We start from the raw sequence: 23,056 nt of genomic DNA on the forward strand, positions 1-23,056 counted from the left end.
CACAGATGAACAGGTTTACACAATAAAGACTAGCAAGGCGAGCTGCATCAAACTACTGTCTGTATTGAATATCACAGCAACAACTTATAAAACTTCCATTACACTTGACACCAACACAGACCCATGCTTTACATTTATTTATTCATCAAAGTCATCCAGATGCAGGAAACCACTGCAGTAGCCATGCAACACACACTAAGTTCATACTCAAAATTCCTGATGACAGCACTGAGATGCATAATGCAATTTACTGTAACACATTAGTGTAGTGACTGGAACAAAATGTGTGAAAAAATGTTTGGCATACAGAATTTCTGGCAGTTCAGGATCTACATAGAAAATTGCCACTATTTCATATAATATGAAGTAGAGGATCACACTCTATACAGCATGTGGGAAGAACAATTTACAGTATTGCATGAAACACACCGCCTATGCTGGCTCTTTTTATGGAATCTCATTTTCATAACAATTATCATACTTAGTTTGGATCTCCCCAAAAACAATCACATTGCACAAGGAGCAGCAAGTCCTTAGGCATTTCTGAAGGACTGTTGGAGGGACTACTTCAGTCTCTCCACCAATACTGACTACTTGCATACATAATTTAGGTAATTTAAAAAGAGACTGAAATACTCCTTGTTAGACCTGTGGTTACACAGATTACAATAATTACCACTCATTCTACCCACAATATTTGCTAAAATTGTTGCAATAGTGTACTCTTTGGCTGTCACCTGTGTCACAAATTGATACTTGGTTACTCACATTTTGGGTTTTAGTAGGGCTAGACTTACGTATGACACAATAAAATATCATCAGCTGAGACTAATGGTGTATTCACAAACTGTTGTTGCTTGTGCCAAACACAACATAATATTTGAGAAGTTACATTTTATGAAGTTGGTGATAAAACCTATAACTCTACATCATGTTATATTTATGAGTAAAGATGCAAAAAAAAAAAAAAAAAAAAAAAAAAAAAAAAAAAAAAAAAAAAATTACAGAAGGGCACTATGTCATCCGTATAGTGTCTTCAGAAGACTGGAACAGATGCATACAATGTAGGCAAAGATAGATTGCTATTTACCATGAAGAAGACACGTCAAGTTGCAGAAAAGCACGATTAAAAGACACTCATGCGCACTCGCACATGCACGCAAGAAAGCACACCTCATGCACATACGACCACTCTCTCCATCATATGGGGGGGGGGGGGCTATCTACAACTTGACATGTCACGTTTACAGTAAGTAGCAATCTATCTTTTCCTACATTGTTGACATTCTTATCTGGAGTTTCCATTGTTTGATTTTTGGAACAAATATATCTTCTATGTGGTGGAAAATTTGAAACTCAAATGTGGAAATTAGACTGCATTATAGGGGAGGGGAAAGGCGGTTTTGTTATAAACCTGAAGTTTGACATAATGAAAGTAGTTTTATCTTCTCTTTAACATTATTGCAACTGGTACTGTTATTAAAATCGTTTGTGTTTGAATCTGCTACCCATCTGCCATTCATTCTTTTTTCATTTTGTCCATTGTGGCCCAAGTTCATATTACAGGGTTTCTCACGAGCAATGCAAGCTTCAATGTGACGTCAGTCCTGTGGCCAAATGAACAGTGTACACATAGGATTTTTGATACCCCTGCTTTCACAGGAGAAATTTGTGATTGGCCACACAAAACTGTTTCTGTTTCATCCCAGCTGTCAGTGAGTAGACTATAATTCTGTTTCCAAAAATATTAACCACGAACTGGAATCCCTGTATGAAAACCACTTCTACTCAAATTGTATTTTGTAGAGGAGCATGGGAGCATCATTTGCTACAAAACAAGAATTTTCAGTCAACATTATGCATTATAGTTCACTTGGTATGATACCTCGAATTTACATTTTTTTGATGAAAATTCATCCTAAGCTCATTGCTAAGTGCACAAGGATTTTGCAGGAAGGCCTAATGTGGTGGTAGAGAAACTGAACTTTCAAAGATACTCTACATGCCCATTTCATTAAAGACCAAGTACTGTCCCTCAGCAGTTGTACCAAATTGCTACTATGAATCCTCCCAATTACTGATTAAAAGTGTTCTCAAGTATCATCATCTTTAATTGTCACTAGTTCTCTGAAGTTTTTTGTTAGAGAATAATTCCTGATCAGGGATCCTATAATGATACCTTTCCAAATGTTAATATTTTAGGATAGCTCTAACAACACACAAGATAAAATGCAAACCACATTTTGCAACAGCTATTTCTGTATTGAATATTGTAGCAAAGAATAATAAAGGAAACCAGCTGGTATAAGTATTCGTTATCACAAACCATATAATGATACCTTTCCAAATGTTAATATTTTAGGATAGCTCTAACAACACACAAGATAAAATGCAAACCACATTTTGCAACAGCTATTTCTGTATTGAATATTGTAGCAAAGAATAATAAAGGAAACCAGCTGGTATAAGTATTCGTTATCACAAACCACATTTTCATACTATGTCATGGTACTTGAATTCCCTCCAAAACATGCAAAAATTCAGTGTGAAGCTTGCAGGAACTATACAGGCTCTGTCTCAAAAGCCACATAGTGACAGCTATTTATAAGGCTATACTACCAAACAAGAGGCACAAAACAGCCAGAAACTGTTTATTTTTTCCCAAATATTTCACCCGGTGATCAGTGCAGTGTAAAGATAGGTATACATGTCCACAGTAACATATTTCCATGTACATTAAAACTGTTTCTACCTGAAGACTCCATTCCTAGCATGAAATAGTTCTCCAAATATTCCACCAATGAATAAACAATCAGACAGTATATCAGAACAAAAACAGCCTTGGTTGTAAAATTTCTAAACCAGTTGCTGCATTGGCCTGCCATGATGGAATAGGAATTTTTTTTACAAACAGTATATGTTTCAGAAAAACCCAATGATGAGCTGAATGTTTTACACCTATAAACACAAAACAGAATGCTGTAAGTACCTCCAAACCACAGAAGCATACAGTGTCACAACCATAACACTGCTTACATTTCATGTTAACATTTTGTAAGTAGCTCAATTATTTGTTACTGCGATATGAATGTTTGGACAATGGGTCAGCCGTACCACACTGTTGTAGCAGTTTTCTGTCCAACTTCAAGCACAATAGGGCTGTTATGCAGTCTGTGAGCAACAATGTCTCTATATCAAAATTCCTCTATATACATTCTGACCAGTACCCCTTCCCCAACTCATTATATTCCGAACCATTTCCCTGCCATATATTGTTTTATATTTCCAGAATGAGATTTTCACACTGCAGAAGAGTGTGCGCTGATATGAAACTTCCTGGCAGATTAAAACTGTGTGCCCGACCGAGACTCGAACTCGGGACCTTTGCCTTTCGCGGGCAAGTGCTCTACCAACTGAGTTACCGAAGCACGACTCAGGCCCGGTAATTACAGCTTTACTTCTGCCAGTACGTCATCTCCTACCTTCCAAACTTTACAGAAGCTCTCCTGCGAACCTTGCAGAACTAGCACTCCTGAAAGAAAGGATATTGCGGAGACATGGCTTAGCCACAGCCTGGGGGATGTTTCCAGAATGAGAAGGCTGTGGCTAAGCCATGTCTCCGCAATATCCTTTCTTTCAGGAGTGCTAGTTCTGCAAGGTTCGCAGGAGAGCTCCTGTAAAGTTTGGAAGGTAGGAGACGGGGGTACTGGCAGAAGTAAAGCTGCGAGTACCGGCCATGAGTCGTGCTTCGGTAGCTCAGTTGGTAGAGCACTTGCCCGCAAAAGGCAAAGGTCCCGAGTTCGAGTCTCGGTCGGGCACACAGTTTTAATCTGTTTTATATTTGTTGAAAATATTGTTCTGTTCTAAATATCCTCCAAGAAGCTGCAATTTTCAACAGTATTTTGTTTTTGCCTCATTGTATTTCACAGGGGATTTGTATTTCTGCTGTTAACAAGTAATGCAACATTCTAACTGTTGTAACATGTCTTCACAACTGTACTGGTATAAGAAAATGAAGGAATGAGTTGTCATCACTGCCAAATGTGTGAGGTGCTATATGCATACGTAGCCAACATTCTGAAGCAGCTGACACAAATGACATTTAGTTAGTTATTTTAAGTGTAGATCTTTCAAAACTCTTTTTGAATTCTGATGCCACAGTAATTATTCGCAACACACACACACACACACACACACACACACACACACAGAGAGAGAGAGAGAGAGAGAGAGAGAGAGAGAGAGAGAGAGAGAGAGAGAGAGAGAGAGAGAGAGAGAGAGAGAGAGAGAGAGAGAGAGAGAGCACCCAGGCTATTATCAAATATGAAATGATGAGATGAATAGATGTCACCATAAACACTGGAGTTCTTAAAAACATAAATATAGAAGTAAGTAAATAAGTTTTTAGAAACATGAATGTCCATGAGTTTACCTGACAACTTTGTTGACAACGGTTCTCAAATGCTGAGAAACCACCAGTGTTTGCAAGACATATGAAGCTGCTATAAAGCAAACTAATAGTGCATATAATTACACGATGAAATTATATATCACAGGACACGAGAGCAGTATCAAGTGCATAGACCACACACACCGCATATGGTGAAACATTTCTCATAATGAGAACTTAAATACTAAGATCAGTGTGCCTGACTGCCATGTGGGGTACCTAGGTTCGATTCGTGGTATCGCCAGGGCTTTCTCCTTGTGTGTGTGTGTGTGTGTGTGTGTGTGTGTTGGGGGGGGGGGGGGGAAGGGGGGGGGGTTGTCTGGAAGACGATGCACTCAGCCTCATGAAACCAACTGACAAGCCACTTGAATAAGAAGTAGCAGCTCCATCCATGAATTGTTAAGCCAACGAAGTCTGGTCAGCATCATGCAGTAGTGTGGGCCTGACCTTTGATATTATCTTTTTATGCATCTAACTGCAATACTTTCTGTGTCACTTCAATGACATGACTAATCGTCATCGTCATCATCCTTGTCCTCTTCCCCCTACACAACTATCACAGTAATCAACAGTTGTACCTTCTAGTAAAAAGAAGTGCCGATGCTGTCTATGAAGTGGCACTTCGACAACATAAAAATAACTAAAATAGTTCACACACCATCTGAAATAAAATAAAATACTAGAATATAAATACTGAATAAGTGTAGTCAGAGAAGAGAAGGAGATTGATTGTGCAGGATGCAGACAACTCACAAACACAAAACATTCCGTCTGGAACTGGCTCTTAAAGATATTGGAAAACCATCTAATAGGGGCAAGCTGATGGGAAAAGAAAAAGTAAGTATGAAGCACGTCACGTTTCTTTTGACCATGCTCTAATGCACTATCTTATTTCTTATTACTGTAAAATGATATAGACAAAAATATCTAACAGTCTTAGGGAGAAAGCACTGGGTTTCACATGCACATAAAATCACTTCAACTATTCAGAAGAACAACATTAATACTAAAATCCCTTTTTCAATTTGATGTTCTTCCAACAGTAAGCCGTAGTATCTAATATTAAAATTCTATGTACCTTTCTCTGCATCTGTAGTTTTCTTGGGAGAGAATGGTTCTGCCATGTCGACATCTCCATCCTCAGGGACATCGCTCTCATAATCTTCTTTCATTCTTTCAACAACTTCAATGTAGTCCAACTCTGCCAGGTACTCGTCTCCATAATTTTTGCCGCCCTAAAGACATTTAATTAAATCTATATATTTTCAGAAACATTTCAACTTTTTTCAGTGAAAGTCACTGCAATGAGGAAGTATCACCTAATGGCTGCTTCTTCTGAGGAGACCAGTGTCCTTGGTATTGGATTAGATTATAAAAGTCAATGATCTGGACACGTTACAATTTATTAAAATTGATTGCCAGTTTCTGTTTTGCACCCATCATCAGACTCAAAACCTTAGCAGCAATACATAGGTACTCAGTATACAAAACTGAAGCTGGTGATCAGTTTTAATAAAAGTGTGTGACCAGGATATTACTTTACTAATATAATGTTAATTTGTCATTAAACTAGCCAGTATAGGGATTTTGCTCATCTTTGGTTTGGTGTGAACGAAGAGAAATGAGGACAATCGTAGCATAACAAACACGAAAGAACTAATAGCAACATCGAGATATTTGCATTAATTACACCAAGTATAACATTCAAACTATATAGCAGAATGGCATTAATTAACATACTGTTCAATTTGGCACATCAACTGGTAAGTATGATTCTTGTCAACAGTTTTATTCAAACATATGTAATAAGAACACTGTGTTATAACCCAAGAGCATTTATTGTTAGAAGCACTGAAGGTTTGATACATTCTGGATGCCAGACTGTAGTTTCTTCTGAAGAAGTGGTATTTTTATTTCCCCTTGTAAGACTAGGGTCTTCAGGACTTCTCTTACATCTTACACAATCCTCAGTGACTCAACAGTATGAACTGTAAGGTATTTGAGTATCTACTACTATTACTATTACTACTACTAATACTACTACTACTACTACTACTACTACTACTACTAACAACAACAACAACAACAACAATAATAATAATAATAATAACAAAGAGAGTGGGAGAGAAGAAGAAGAAAAAACACAGTTCTGCCAGTCATTATAATGTGTCAGTGTTTTCATCTGTGAGAATATCTTACAATGTTGCAGTATAACAACAATAACAGAGAAGGACTGCTTCTACACCTACATCTTATTATGTTGATCTCTTTTTCTACAGAATTAATGTGGTTAGACGAACAATCACCACACAGAGGATATAGAGAGAGCAGTGGACACACAAGAGCGATTACCATTCATTATAAATTAACTTTAAATGGCACGTGTTACTTTTTATATAACTCATACTATTTTGCTGAAACTGCACAGTGGAGGGCTATCACTGTCCATGCTATCATTTATCTTGTAGCTAGGACTGTCTACTATTGTGCCATTTACTTAAAATTTATTTTAATAAAATGGAAAATACCTCATTTGCACCTTGCTCTGTCAGTAGACGACCTGCATACACACAGATGAATGAGCCCTGTGGGATATCGTTGAGACAGCGTATTCCCCAGCCTCTCCTTACAGTCTTAAAAACTTGGAGTTTCAGCTGAAGAGGAAATTGTGCAACACGGTTCAAGCACGTACTGGAGCATTTACACCTAAAAATGTAAAAGAAGTGTGAAAAACAAGATTTTACAATGTTGTGAACACTTGCAAGAAATACATTTTGAACAGCTTCACAAGTGATAAGTAATGCCAATAGTACACACATTATAATGAAAAGTCATGTCCAAAGCAATAATTGTACTTGGCCTTTAAAAATATTTAAACAGCCTCACTATATGTTTCTATCAGTCTTCCTGTATTTGATGAAGACAACATTCTTTTACACAATCTCTATCTCATATCATAGAAAAAAACATTCCTTGATCTGGCAGAAAGAGAGTAAGCTTTTTTTAGGAGACAAGATTACTCTGAGGTTAAGAATACTCTCCAGTGCAATTTTACACACACACACACACACACACACACACACACACACACGGGTGACAACAGGAAGCGCATCTCGCCACCCTCCATCTCTAACACTGCAAAATCCAGACTAACATGCCGACCCATGAACAAGCATGATGTGGTTAGGTTGAAAACTAAAAACATAGGCAAGAATATTACAAAAATATGTTTTCATGCTTAGCATCTAAGAATTTATGTCAAATTTTATATAATTCTACAGAAACAACTGACTCAGAAGACACTACGGGGTTTATCAAAGTGGCAGGATCCTAAGCTATGATTGAGATATCTCTACCATCTCTTTCCCTATGGGGAAGGGGATGCAGCATCTTCCTTTATTATCAAAATTGGCTGCCACTTTCTTATGGAAGAAGGGATGATGTCCATAGTCCTTTACCAGTCACACGCCCATGACTGGTAGGTTTCCAGGCTCTTGCCATCCTCCGGAACTAACCAACTGCCGGCAATCCAGTACCAATTGGCGCATGCTCCACACATAATGAGTGAAACACGCCAGCTTGTTGTCCGTGGCGTCTGCTGCAGCCAATACAAGAGATGGCTGACTTACCACTGGCACATTGTGCCTCAATGACCATGGCACTGCATACTCAGTCACGTGTTCCATGCGGATATCCATCCACCTGCCTACTTAAGATGCGGCAATGACTAGCAGACAGCATTCACTTACGCTCTTGGGTTTTACACTGGCCACACCCAGTGACCCATCCAAGAGAGCAAAACTATTCATTCAGCATGCACTCCAGGTTTCCTGCTGGTTGCTTCCAGTTACTCATCCCTCAGAGCTTGTACCCAAACTTTGAGCTCTGTTCATGTCCCAGGCCTTTATGCTGGCCACGCCAGCATCTCATCAATCAGGGCATACACACAGCTTGCGGTAGCATCCATCTGATAGCAGTTCCAATGCCAACTATATCATCATCTAGGACTTGTGGGTTCAATGGGATCATTAATTACTAAGTGTTAACTTTTCATGTAACTAACATTAGAGCTGAGAAGTGTCATTGTTAGCAACCATCAGACAGCAGCCTAATTAAGCTAATGATGAGTTTTCACTGTTACACAACAATAAAGGGTATGTTGTTGCTCTCTCCTTGGGAGACAGTTTATTCCTTGTAAAGTCTACCACCCCTTGTCACAACAAAAATATACTAATAAATAACCTTCTATGATGATGATTTCATTGCATTCAGTTTAAGATTGAAATTCCTGCCCTAACTATCTTTTCATCTGTCCTAAGATTCCTATAAAAATTGTTTTCACTTATATATGTTACTAAACAGTTTCCAGTCTTTCAAATACACTTCACTGGAATCAAAGTAAAACAGCAGCAGCAAAAAACATGTGAGTCAAATTACCTTACATTACACTCATAAATTCCAGTTGTAACAGGCTCTGGAAGACGTTTGTTCATATAGCCAACAGAGAAATCTGGCTGAGCACCTCGCACACATGCTGTACCTCCAATTGTGAGCTGCCAACAAGCACATTTACTACGATCCTGCAAACAAAAGATAACTATCTGAAACAGGCAACACTGACCCAGAGGTTGGGCTGAATACTATGGTTCTTAATAGCAGTTGTCCCACTAGGAAGTGGAATACACTTACATTCCTATGACTAACAAAACAGCTCTAGCAGCAAATTAGGTAACAGATAAAAAGTTTCACAAAGAATCTTTACCACAGAGTAACTTGACATTTTGACAGATCTATGTTATTAGTGTGCAATTAAAAAATGTTGTAGCTTTTGACTAATAGCTCATAGAAGGGAAGTGAAGCTGTTGCCTGGTAATGGCAATTCTTGGTTTTGAGACAACTCATGTCATGCGAGTAAGTCAGCTAACATTTTGTCAACAGAAAATTGTCTTGTCCTTATTTCATTACAAACACTATTTTCATAAATGTAAGAAATTTGAACATCTGTTTCAAATGTTTCTCCAGAAATAAACAAAATGGAAGAGTCAGCATCTCTCAAATTTTGGGTATTCTTGTGAATGGCACATATAAAGTAGATCAAGTAACAATGTGCTCTTCTCTTTTACACTTACTGGTTGACAGACATGTATCAAAAAACAAAGTTTCTGGAAAATTCTCGGGTAATTAGTAAGTGTTGCTGATCGTTTACATGAAACAAGAAGGAAATACACAAAACTTACAACTAAGCTGATCAAAGAGAAAAGAATTCCTACAAGTTTGTAAGTGTTGCAAATCTTACAGACTCTCACCACTACTAAACCTTGCTGGCTGTTTATAGCCCAGAAATGGTATTTCTTCTATTTTATCCACTAATGACTTCAAAATGGTTCAAATGGCTCTGAGCAATATGGGACTTAACATCTGAGGTCATCAGTCCCCTAGAACTCAGAACTACTTAAACCTAACTAACCTAAGGACATCACACATATACATGCCCTAGGCAGGATTCGAACCTGTGACCGTAGCAGTCGTGCGGTTCCGGACTGAAGCGCCTAGAAACGCTTCGCCACCGCCAGCCACTAATGACTAATCATTCTTAGCAGCTGATATGTTTAAGCTGTGTCCCTAAAAAACTGAAATACTTATTTTCTCTGTTTGTAGGTGGTTGATGCAGAGGCCAAAAATTTTACAACTATAAAGGTCATTCTAAAATTACAGAACATGTTTCCTTTTTATTCAAACTAATGAAAGAAAACTTATTTTATGACACTCATTGGAAATTCAAGGAATAAATAACAACAATTTGAAAAGGACAGATTGCTCTCAAAACAAAGATGTAGTGCTGTGTTGCAGAGAAGCACAATGAAAAAAAATTCTAGACAGAATCAGATACTAAAGAAGTCCTTCATTAGAAATGGTAAACCCACACACATTTACACAAGTACCTGTATATTCAAACACACATGACCACTGTTGTCTCCAGAAACCAAGGGCTGACTGTGATTGTAGCTGAGGCGAGATGAGGAGCAACCTTTGCTAGTCCCTGCCTTCCAACTGCCTATCCGCTTCCCTGCTCCCATTTCAGTACTACGCACACCTTCTACCCCACCATCACAACTACATAGTTATTTCTCATTCTTTACTTCTCTCCTCTTCCCTCCTCCATTCTCCGCCAGAGCACAGTTTCTAATGCTGCACCTAGCAGCCCTATGCTGTGCCCATTATATCCCTGCATGCTCTCATAAGTAGCACTAGCATCTATCTCCATCCTTATCCTTCTATCCCTCCTACTTGCCACGCCAAGCCTCTTATTTACATCACTTACCTACCCCAACAAAGGCTGCTGCTCATCTCAGATGCAGTCACAGTCAGACCTGAGCACCTCGAGACAACAGTGGTCATGTGTCTGTGACTTGTGTTTGTGTGAGAGTTTTGTTTTGTCTACATCTGGTGGACAGTATGATAGCTGCAATTACTTACATGCTCTTTCATTGTGCCTGTCTGCAAATCTGTGTGTCAAGTAAAATCTATCCTTCTCATATTGTTATTTTACAACATAATTTAACATTGCAGATGTTTTTCTACATTACCACCATTCAAAGTTAAACATTTGTTGTAGCACTCCACTAGCTCTCCTATGTCTTCTGCACACTCACTTGTGGTCACTGTTGCTCTCTTTCCATTGGTTGCAATTTTCATAGTGCTTTCTGCCCAAAAAATCCAATTTGGAAAAAAGATGGTAATCATGTGGAGCCAAGTCAAAGATATAAGATGGATGTTCAGTAACCTCTACTTGAACTGTAGAGGCAAATCCTTCATCAACATCTGAAGGGCATTTTTGAACTGAAGCTTCATTTGTCACATTTCTATGAACTTCAATTACGTCTGTAAATTTCGATATGGTAGGCTTTTTTGCATTCAGAAACTGTATTACACTATGAAATTCACACTATGCAAGCTCGTTAACTTCGTCACAATTTCAAAATCACACAAACAGACAGTAAAAAAGATGTCCTGCTCTACGTTAGTGTCATACTGGCATCAACGATTAGGATAATCTATGACAAAATGGCAGGGATGGAGAGAGAATTGTGTGACTTGTCAGGTCAAAACATTTTTTCTTTTTAAGAATGACCCTTGTAAATGCTATCTTCATTAATTTAAGTATGATCCATTTTGATATTCTCTGTTTGAAATCTAGTGTGCGTATTTCTCCTTACCCTACAATCATCTTCACAGTCACATCCAGTTAAGAACTCTGGATCAAGGTTGAGTGGTACACCTTCCATGGGCAAGCGTTTCGTGGAATAGTTGACAAAGTCTGGCACACTGTGATCTACACAGTTCACGCACGACACTGGTACATTTTCAAGACCATACGAAAGATCCTGGAACAAATATCTTTATTACAACATACGTTTACATTGTACATTTCCCTTGGGATTAGAGGTAATGGCATTACAACAAACAAAAATTAACTATGTTAATAGATATTTACTGAAGTCAAACAAATCAGATTAGTTGATTACGATAATATAGGGAGGCATTGTGTTGTCAGTAGGTGCATTAACAAGACAGAGAACGTTGCTGATGCTTTCAGATGAACTTTTCTTTAGGGGTCACACACACACACACACACACACACACACACACACACACACACACACACACTGCAGCTTGACTGTGTTGAATGGTTGTGTCAGGTAGAATGAAGTGGGCCAGGGGATACAGGAAGCAAGGAGTTGGAGGGAGGGTTGGGGAACACTGGGTGACAATTGGGAGGCTGAGGCAGAGGCACTGGGGAGATCGTTCTGGCCACAGGCAGGGCAAGTTGTGCTCAATACCCGATGACATGGAGGACTGGATAGGGAGGTGGAGAAAAAACAGAGGAGCGAAATAAACTTGAGCAAGCTATCACAATTATGACTTAACAATTCCTATAAAATTTTAAAACTTTTTTATACATACAAAGAGGATTTATAAAGTTTCAGGATTTTTAATTTTTTAAAAATAATTTTATTTATTCGGCTACAATGACATTATATTCTTCAAAATAGTCCTCATTACATATTATAAACTTATAACAGAGCTTCTTCCAGCTCCCAAAAACTTCTGGAACTTTGTCTCAAAGACAGCACTTCACTCTTTTCAGTGATGCAGTTTTAACCTCAGATAGGCTTGTAAGACAACAATCCCGTAAGGCTCTCTTTATTTTTGGAAACAGAAAGAGTAACACACAATCTTATCTGGCAAACATGGAGGTGGATCATCAAATTGTTGTTTTTAGCCAAAAATTCACGAATAAGCAATTAAGTGTCAGCAGGTGCATTATTGGTTGAAAAGCCATTAATTGTTCTGCCACAAATCTGGGCTAGCCCCCCCCCCCCCTCCCCCTCACACACAGAAACAGCAGTGAACTTCCAGCTAGTACTTCTGCTTGATCATTTGACCTTTAGGCAAAAACACATAATGCACTATGTGCTTAGAATCGAAGAAAACAGCGAGCAGAACCTACACATTCAATCACATTTGCCAAGCTATTTTCAGTCTTGGCGGTCCATAATGCCTCAACTGAGACAACTGAGCCTTAGTTTCAATGTCATACCTATTCACCCATGTTTCGTTATCAGTTGTAACACATTTCACAAGTTCTGCTCTGTTACTGACTTCGTTTTGTTCATAACCACTTCCTTCACTTCGAAAAAGTTTTCATTGGTCGTTAACGTGCTCGAGCGCCCTGATAGTTATCTTCAAGTTCTTCACAGCCATCTTGAAAAGAGTTATTCCACATGCAAACCCTTGTTTTACTCTTAGCAGAATCACCTAATGAATAGTCAATATTTCTAAACTTTTTGTCTCATTTTATTCCATTTTCATAGCAAAATTTAATTCAAATTCTGCAATCCAATTGGAAGACAAATGAATACACATTTAATGTGGCTTCTAGTGTAGAAATACGTTTCAGACATGTTTGCCAACATAACAACAAAAAATTGCATGAATCAGACTGATACAATAAGTAAAATTGCAAAACTTTGGATACTTTTGAACACACTTCATACATGTTCACATTTGTCAAAAAGAAGTAAGAATTACAAATAATGGGCTATCAGTCGGGGAAACATAATTTATTTATCTTGCTGCAGATCGATTTCGACTGATATCAGTCATCATCAAGCCTTGGAGACACTTTGATGCTTATACATCGCTTATTGAACACGATGTATAAGCAACAAAGTGCCTCCAAGCCCTGATGATGACTGATATCAGTCGAAATCGATCTGCAGCAAGATAAATAAATTATGTTTCCACAACTGGTTGCTACATTATTTATAACCTTAAGAAAATTCTGCATCTCACTTTCAAAAGCATTTCCAAAACCATTCACTTGAGCTTGCAAGTACCAGTTCCTGCAATTTCACTATGCTGAACACATCTCTAGATGCCTGCTGGCTGAAGTGTATAACTTCAGTCATTTATAGTTTTACACTCAAAGTTGGCTACTTAGCAATTGCTCTTTTGTTTTTGCTTTACTCTGAGATTATAAAGTGTTCTCAATTGTTGAAAATGCATATCTGTTGCTTACAACTGAGTTAAACTAATGTTCTCTAAACTACACTCCTGTGCTGGACAAGACAAATCTCAGACAACTAGGTCATATGAGTAGAGTTGGTGGGAGACAGGGATGGCTGGCACACAGTTGGCTTCCAACAAATTTGAAGAAAAAGTTTGATCATCTCTGTACTTCTCAAAATGAAACCATAGATCAAAACCTCCAGAGAGCCAAAAATGTGCTTGATAACTTAGAGAGCACAGGTTCAATCTAAACATATTAAACTGACAATTTAAAACTTAATTATCAGGTCAGTGGCTTTCAAGTTATCCATAAAACTAGGAGCTTAAGGAAGTAGAGCCAGTCACATTCATGGGGACACATGTGGCAAGAGAGGAAAAAACTTAAAAGATCTTTACATGAATGCTAAATGTGAGGGGGGAAAAAAGTTGCACACCTGCAAAGACTCAATGTCCTGCACAACAGACATGGATAAAAGAAAGGCAGCTTACCACAGCTAGATTGAAACTGTTATAAGATATGGAATTATCTGCTGGGTTAATTAAAAAATGAAATTATAATATTGACACAAAAATATAGACATATGTGTAATGCAAAACTGCAGGGATTAATATCAACTACTATTCAGAGATCTTAAGATTTTAATTATCCCCTGTATTTGTGTATATGAACTGTGTATCTTTGATCTACAGCTCAAATTTACTTGTAAGAGACCATTTTCAACACGTGTGCAACAGAAAATACAAAGAAAATTTCATGTTTCTCTCTCACATTACATTCTATTTGCAGACTCTGTACTAATGGTCATAAAAACATATTAAAAGGGACAAACTTTCAACAACAGAAAAAGAAAATTGCAATCCTTAATAGTGAAGAAAGATTGTTTTCACTAAAGGAATTTTTATGTGATGATAGCACAACATTCATGAAATAATGTGGAAAATTTTATCACTAGCAGTAAACTAATTCAAGTATATATGATCATGGACAACTTGTCTCGAATATATCACTTCTATTTGCAACCACTTTAAATTATTACATTGTGCACCTTACCAATAAATTAAATAAATTTTGAAGAAAATGTCAGAACCAGTTGCACTTATCTTTTTATTTTAAACAATGACCGGTTTCAGCCCCCAAAGCCATTATATGTGAGAAGCTCTGAGAGGACGGAGCACCTCTCAGGACACCTGACATACATCACTAGGTAATGGCCTTGGGGGAGGCAACCAGTTTTCATTTAAAATAAAAAGGAAAGTGCAATTGGTGCTGACATTTGTTTCAAAACCACCACCAGAATTGCAGAACTGTTACCAAGAAGTTAAACAAGCTGGACACAAAATTTGCTGAGTAAATTACTTACATTTGTGTATTATAAACCAAAAACAGTACTAAAAAAATAAAGAATAAGAATCTAAAGTGACCAGCATATTGCCATATTTTCTGCTGAGATGATATAGTGTAATCACTGTGACAGTGACTCATTCCATATCATGTAATGAGAGGTCTCAATCATGATCAACTATATGTGTGAACAACTAACTGCTGAGCTTAAAAAGTTATAGTGCAAAGAAGTAATTGAAAGATTAATAGCTGATCTGATTTTATTAGATTTAGAGCACTATACAGAGAGATCGTAAGTGCCTATTTTTTACAATAATAAGCTAACAGTCATAAAAGTTGTTACAATTAATTTCCTATCTCTAAAACCAGTCACTGATTCACCAACAGCCAGAAATGTATTTAAGTCAGTATAAAAGTATAGATTTTTATCAAAACAAGAATTCAATTGAGAAAACAGTAAAATTACAAGGTGACAGAAAGGCTGATCAGTACTCACGTACAGAACATGAAATTCCTTTACTGCCAACAGACATCTTTAAAAGCAGAAAAAAACCATTCCTAGTTTTAGAGATATTGAGGTCTTTCCTCAGGAAGGACAGAGGGATAGGTGTGACACCAAAAGGCATGTACTTCTCAGCCCTACTGACCCCTAGTAATTAAATATAGGTGGGATAGCCCGTTTCCGGTGGGTTTTAAATACGGGTAGTTTGGTGGCCAGATAAGCACAGTAAATTCATCTTGGTGCTCTTTGAACCATGCAAGATGGGTGTCATGTTGCATTGTCCTGCTGGAAGACACCGCCGTGACAAGGGGTGGGGGGACAAACTGCATGTAGCTGTTGATACACTGTGCCTTCCAGACCGCTATGACAACATTCCCCAGACCATAATGCTCTCTCCTCAGGCCTGGATCCTCAACATGGTGTAGTAAAGCACTGAAACTGGTTGCCTAATAAAATAAGGTTGAAAATTGACAGCTAAAAGGTGTTTAATTTGACACCCTCTTTCCAACAGCCAAGTACAGCGGCCATTGCTAAAAAGACGGACATACAGAGCCTTCCAACAATTGTTGCAGCACCATACATGCCAATGGCCATCTGTCTGATGAAGGATAAAATGTGGTTCATCTGAAAGGCCACCTGTCACCACTTAGTGGATGTCCAATTGCGGTACTGTCTGTAAATTTCAGGCTTTGTCACCAATGAACAGCCGTCAGTAAGGATGCATGAACCAGGCACTTGCTGCGAAGACACAAAGCAGAAGCATTCGCTGAATGTTTGTTGAGGAGATACTGTCAGTAGCCTCTTTGTTCATTTGGGCAATCATTTGCTCAACAGCTGCATGTCTATTTGCCTGTACACATCTCCACAGCCGTCATTTACCCTTGTCATCTATGGTTTTTGGGGCACCACAGTTGCCTTGGCACCAGTTTTGGATAGTGCCATTTTGCCATGCACAGTATACTTTAACTACAGTGAAACACGAACAGTTTACAAACTTAGCCATTTTGGAAATGCTTCCACCTTTGCCCCAAAAGCCAATCATGATGCTCTTCAGGATGCCAGATAAATTGGTCAGTTTCCGCATTTCAACAACTGTACTATTTTCCGTGTCCCCCCCATACGTCCTGCCACCTGCTGTCTGTAAGTGGTTATTGCACATTGACACTGAATGTAGGCTATGGTCTGATTAATGTATTATCACATAAAACTGAAAGTGAATCCCCTTGTACAACAATGGATTCTCTCCAATCAGCACATAAGGTACAGGCATGTAAAATATGATGCACTGAAAGTGCTATCTCACAAGCTTTAGATAATGGTGGGCCCTCTTATTAGAGGAAGCAGGCGTGTATCAAAAGGCAACCTCCATTACGAGGGTGAATAGGGACCTCTTTGTCCTCTCAGGCCCAAAAAACATCGTTTGCTTCAATGTCTCCCAATAAAAACAATTGAACAGGGTAACTGTCTCAAGAATTCAGTTGTGGATAGTGTTATGTGCTTATGAAAAACACAGCCACATCACCCTTCACCTTTTCACCACTTGTATTCCACTGTACTTCCTATTGAGAGCGCATCCTGGCAGGACCCAATTATCCACAACAATAAAGTGCACCTCCTAAAAGCCCAAGTATTAAGGATTCATGTGTACCAACAATTTTAACTTCTGCACACATCCCGTAGATCCATTTACGTTGTACTGCGGGATAGGATCAAATTAAAAATTGGGTTTCACTCTCACTTATCGCTGTAGACTAGTACGTGATGACGGTGGGCAGGGGCAGGGAGCCCAACAAAGAACTGTCACCACAGGTTGTTACTGAAGCCTAATCATCCAAAAATCTGACCTTTAGCTTATTGTGGTTGTCTTGTTTTGGATATATCATTTCACTTTCACTAAGTGCTAGCATCTGCAGGGGTGTTTGCATTTGTGGCTTTACTTCTGCAACGTATTTCTTTAGGACAGTGGAAAATGCATTTGAGAACACAAGGGGTTAGCATGCATTCAAATACCTTTTTGAGTGAATGGAGATGAATGACGCTTTGAAGGGGCTCAACATTGGAGCTATTAGCCTCTTTATCTTCACAATCAATAACCCAATACAAGAGTTAAGATGTACTCTGTAATACCTCCCTCCCACCTTTCTGCATCAATACCAGGAAACTTCCACATGGGAAAAATATATTAAAAACAAAGATTCCAAGACTTACCAAGCGGGAAAGCGCTGGTAGACAGGCACAATAAAATAACACACACACACACACACACACAAAATTTCGAGCTTTCGCAGCCGGCGGTTGCTTCGTCAGGAAGGAGGGAAAGACGAAAGGATGTGGGTTTTAAGGGAGAGGGTAAGAAGTCATTCCAATCCCGGGAGCGGAAAGACTTACCTTAGGGGAAAAAGAGGACAGTATACACACGCACATATCCATCCACACAAACAGAGACACAAGCAGATATTTGTAAAGGCAAAGAGTTTGGGCAGAGATGTCAGTCGAGGTGTAAGTACAGAGGCAAAGATGTTGCTGAAAGGCAGGTGAGGTATGAGCGGCGGAGTTCCCATCTCCGGAGTTCTGACAGGTTGGTGTTAGTGGGAAGTATCCAGATAACCCGGACAGTGTAACACTGTGCCAAGATGTGCTAGCCGTGCACCAAGGTATGTTTAGCCACAGGGTGATCCTCATTACCAACAAACACTGTCTGCCTGTGTCCATTCATGTGAATGGACAGTTTGTTGCTGGTCATTCCCACATAGAAAGCGTCACAGTGTAGGCAGGTCAGTTGGTAAATCACGTGGGTGCTTTCACACGTGGCTCTGCCTTCGATCGTGTACACCTTCCGGGTTACAGGACTGGAGTAGTTGGTGGTGGGAGGGGGCATGGGACAGGTTTTACACCGGGGGCAGTTACAAGGGTAGGAGCCAAAGGGTAGGGAAGGTGGTTTGGAGATTTCACAGCGATGAACTAAGAGGTTGCTGAGGTTAGTTGGACGGCGGAAAGACCCTCTTGGTGGAGTGGGTAGGATTTCATGAAGGATGAATCTCATTTCAGGCAGGATTTGAGGAAGTTGTATCCCTGCTGAAGAGACACATTCAGAGTCTGATCCAGTCCCAGAAAGTATCTTGTCACAAGTGGGGCACTTTTGTGGTTCTTCTGTGGGTGGTTCTGGGTTGGAGGGGATGAGGAAATGGCTCTGGTTATTTGCTTCTGTACCAGGTCGGGAGGCTAGTTGCGGGATGCGAAAGCTGTTTTCCGGACTGGAGCAGATTCGTTTGCCACGAACACCTAGGCTGTAGGGAAGGGACCGTTTGATGTGGAATGGGTGGCAGCTGTCATAATGGAGGTACTGTTGCTTGTTGGTGGTTTTGATGTGGACGGACATGTGAAGCTGGCCATTGGACAGGAGGAGGTCAACATCAAGGAAAGTGGAATGGGATTTGGAGTGGATCAGGTGAATCTGATGCAACCAAAGGAGTTGAGGTTGGAGAGGAAATTCTGGAGTTCTTCTTCACTGTGAGTCCAGATCATGAAGATGTCATCAATAAATCTGTAACAAACTTTGGGTTGGCAGGCCTGGGTAACCAAGAAGGCTCCCTCTAAGCGACCCATGAAAAGGTTGGCGTACGAGGGGCCATCCTGGTACCCATGGCTGTTCCCTTTAATTATTGGTATGTCTGGCCTTCAAAAGTGAAGTAGTTGTGGGTCAGGATGAAGCTGACTAAGGTAATGAGGAAAGAGGTTTTAGGTAGGGTGGCAGGTGTTCGGTGTGAAAGGTAGTGCTCAATCGCAGCGAGCCCCTGGATGTGCGGAATATTTGTGTATAAGGAAGTGGCATCAATGGTTACAAGGATGGTTTCCGGGGTAACAGATTGGGTAAGGATTCCAGGCATTCGAGAAAGTGGTTGGTGTCTTTGATGAAGGATGGGAGACTGCATGTAATGGGTTGAAAGTGTTGATCTACATAGGCAGAGATACGTTCTGTGGGGGCTTGGTAACCAGCTACAACGGGGCAGCCGGGATGATTGGGTTTGTGAATTTTAAGAAGAAGGTAAGGGTGCGGGGTGTCGGTGGGGTCAAGAGGTTGATGGAGTCAGGTGAAAGGTTTTGTAGGGGGCCTAAGGTTCTGAGGATTCCTTGAAGCTCCGCCTGGACATCAGGAATGGGATTACCTTGGCAAACTTTGTATGTGGTGTTGTCTGAAAGCTGACGCAGTCCCTCAGCCACATACTCACGACGATCAAGTACCATGGTCATGGAACCCTTGTCCGCCAGAAGAATGACGATGAATTGGTCAGCCTTCAGATCACGGATAGCTTGGGCTTCAGCAGTGGTGACATTAGGAGTAGGATTAATGTTTTTTAAGAAGGATTGAGAGGGGTCCCGCTGTGACGGAGGACAGAATTGTTCCAGGCAGGGTTCAATTTGGATAGTGTCATGGGGAGATGGATCATTAGGAGTAGGATTAGGATCATTTTTCTTCATGGCAAAGTGATATTTCCAGCAGAGAATACGAGTGTAGGACAGTAAATCTTTGACGAGGGCTGTTTGGTTAAATCTGTGAGTGGGGCTGAAGGTGAGGCCTTTGGATAGGACAGAGGTTTCGGATTGGGAGAGAGGTTTGGAGGAAAGGTTAACTACTGAATTAGGGTGTTGTGGTTCCAGATTGTGTTGACTAATATTTTGAGGTTTCGGAGGGGGTGGAGCTGGAAGTGGGAGATTGAGCAGATGGGAGACACTGGGTTTGTGTGCAATGAGAGGAGGTTGAGGTTTGCTGGAAAGGTTGTGAAGGGAGAGTGAATTGCCTTTCCGGAGGGGGGAAACCAGGAGATAGGATAGTTTTTTTGAGGTGGAGGGTGGCATGCTGTTCTAATTTGCAGATGGCCTGCAGGAGGATGCTCTGAACACCCGGTGTGGATGTAGGAGAGGAAAGATTGAGGACTTTTATTAAGGACAGGAGTTGACGGATGTGTTCATTGGCTGAGTTGATGTGTAGGTGAAGGATTAGGTGGGTGAGGGCAATGGTTTGTTCAGTTTGGAACTGGTATAGGGAATGATAGAAAGAAGGGTTGCAGCCAGAGATGGGAACTTTAAGTGTGAGGCCTTTGGGGGTAATGCCAAATGTCAGACAAGCCTGAGAAAATAAAATATGGGAGCGTAATTTGGCTAGGGCGAAGGCATGTTTGCAGAGGGAATGTAAATAAAACTTAATGGGGTCGTTGTAGGGGTGTTGTGAGGGTGACATGGTATTAGAAGGTGGAAAGTGTAACATGCAGCTGAAATGAAAATGAAAATAAAAATATATGGGGAGAGATAAAGGTGAATTAGAAAGCAACTGGAGATCTGGTGTGAAAAAAAGCAAAAAAGTGTTGGTTAAAGCTGGGCTATGTTGATCCTGTGGTGAACTTGGGTTGGTAGACAACCATGTGCATAAAGGTTAGGTGGTTGAGTTGCCGTCAAAACAAGTTAAAGGGTGGAGAAATTCGGGAAAATTTCGGTAAAACTACGTGTAAATGTATTAAAAGGAGTGGTTTTGTGGTGGCAGATTATGTAAATGAGGCTAACAATTGTCTGACGAAGAAATAATGACGTTAAAACCTGTGGGAAGCGGCTAAAATTGATCACTGATGTGGGAAAAACGGAAATGGAAATGAAGCGAAAGTTATTAGAACTAGCTGAAATGGTTGTTTAATAGGTGAAAGGAACTGTTTGTGAACTAGAAATGGTGGATTTTATAGTAGCAGTAGTGTTAAAAGCGGAAAAAAAATTTTTTTGGTTGTGGTTTGGAAGTGGGTTACGTATTATTGAGTATATATAGGCGGGATAAAATTGTAGTAGATTACGGTAAAAAGAAGAAGGTGTATACAAAGTGAAACTACTGGCAAAAACAGAAAGAGAAAATATAAAGAAAAAATAAGACAACAGAAAAGATTTCGAAATGCAACAGTGACAATAACAAACATAACTGTTGGGTTCAAATTAATGATATGAATATAATAAAGGAAGACATTCCACGTGGGAAAAATATATCTAAAAAGTCACTTACCAAACAAAAGAGGTGGCAGGTCGATAGACACACAAACAAACACAAACATACACACAAAAAATTCAAGCTTTGGCAACAAACCGTTGCTTCATCAGGAAAGAGGGAAGGAGAGGGAAAGACAAAAGGATGTGGGTTTTAAGGGAGAGGGTAAGGAGTCATTCCAATGCCGGGAGCGGAAAGACTTACCTTAGAGGGAAAAAAGGACAGCGCGCACGCGCACACACACACACACACACACACACACACACACACACACACACACACACACACACACACAAGCAGAAATTTGTAAAGGCAAAGACTTCGGGCAGAGATGTCAGTCGAGGCGGAAGTACAGAGGCAAAGAAGTTGTTGAAAGACAGGTGAGGTATGAGCGGCGGCAACTTGAAATTAGCGGAGGTTGAGGCCTGCGGATAACGAGAAGAGAGGATATACTGAAGGGCAAGTTCCCATCTCCGGAGTTCGGATGGGTTGGTGTTGGTGGGAAGTATCCAGATAACCCGGACGGTGTAACACTGTGCCAAGATGTGCTGGCCGTGCACCAAGGCATGTTTAGCCACAGGGTGATCCTCATTACCAACAAACACTGTCTGCCTGTGTCCATTCATGCGAATGGACAGTTTGTTGCTGGTCATTCCCACATAGAAAGCTTCACAGCACCTTCCCTACCCTCTAGCTCTCCCTTAAAACCCACATCCTTTCGTCTTTCCCTCTCCTTCCCTCTTTCCTGATGAAGCAATGGTTTGTTGCAAAAGCTTGAATTTTGTGTGTATGTTTGTGTGTCTATCGACCTGCCAGCACTTTTGTTTGGTAAGTCACATCATCTTTGTTTTTAGATATATTTTTCCCACGTGGAATGTTTCCCTATATTATATATACTAATATTAAAAAAATCAGTTTATTATGGGTAATAAGGACAAATAACAGAAAGATAAACAATCTTCTGGCATACTGAATTGGGACTCGAATCTGGGGCCTTGGTTCTTTGTAGACAAATGCTCTCCCAACTTTGCTATCGAAACATGACTCAAGAACTACCCTAACAGCTTTACATCTCTACCTTCCAAATTTCACAGTAGTTTAAGGAATTCATTGAAAAAAAGCAGGTCATCATTGGATGAAAGCAGTAAAGGGCCACATATTTCCTGT

General features: G+C 39.9%; 1 protein-coding gene and 1 non-coding gene across 4 annotated transcripts in view; one reads left to right on the plus strand and one right to left on the minus strand.

The window, feature by feature from the left end:
- Window positions 1–23,056, minus strand: part of LOC126284590 (histone-lysine N-methyltransferase SETDB1-like) — a 318,415-nt gene that overhangs the window by 80,138 nt on the left and 215,221 nt on the right. For all 3 annotated transcript variants that reach the window (XM_049983633.1, XM_049983631.1, XM_049983632.1), the window contains 4 exons: window positions 11,668–11,835; window positions 8,888–9,030; window positions 6,979–7,156; window positions 5,529–5,685 (listed from right to left, as the gene is read on the minus strand). In XM_049983633.1, coding sequence (XP_049839590.1) covers window positions 5,529–5,685; window positions 6,979–7,156; window positions 8,888–9,030; window positions 11,668–11,835 — 646 coding nt within the window. The remainder of the gene's footprint in view (window positions 1–5,528; window positions 5,686–6,978; window positions 7,157–8,887; window positions 9,031–11,667; window positions 11,836–23,056) is intronic.
- Window positions 3,745–3,819, plus strand: Trnal-caa (transfer RNA leucine (anticodon CAA)). Its single transcript has one exon. It is a non-coding gene; the product is annotated as a tRNA-Leu (tRNA).

This window comes from Schistocerca gregaria, chromosome 8 (assembly GCF_023897955.1).
Source record: "Schistocerca gregaria isolate iqSchGreg1 chromosome 8, iqSchGreg1.2, whole genome shotgun sequence".
Taxonomy (NCBI): domain Eukaryota; kingdom Metazoa; phylum Arthropoda; class Insecta; order Orthoptera; family Acrididae; genus Schistocerca; species Schistocerca gregaria.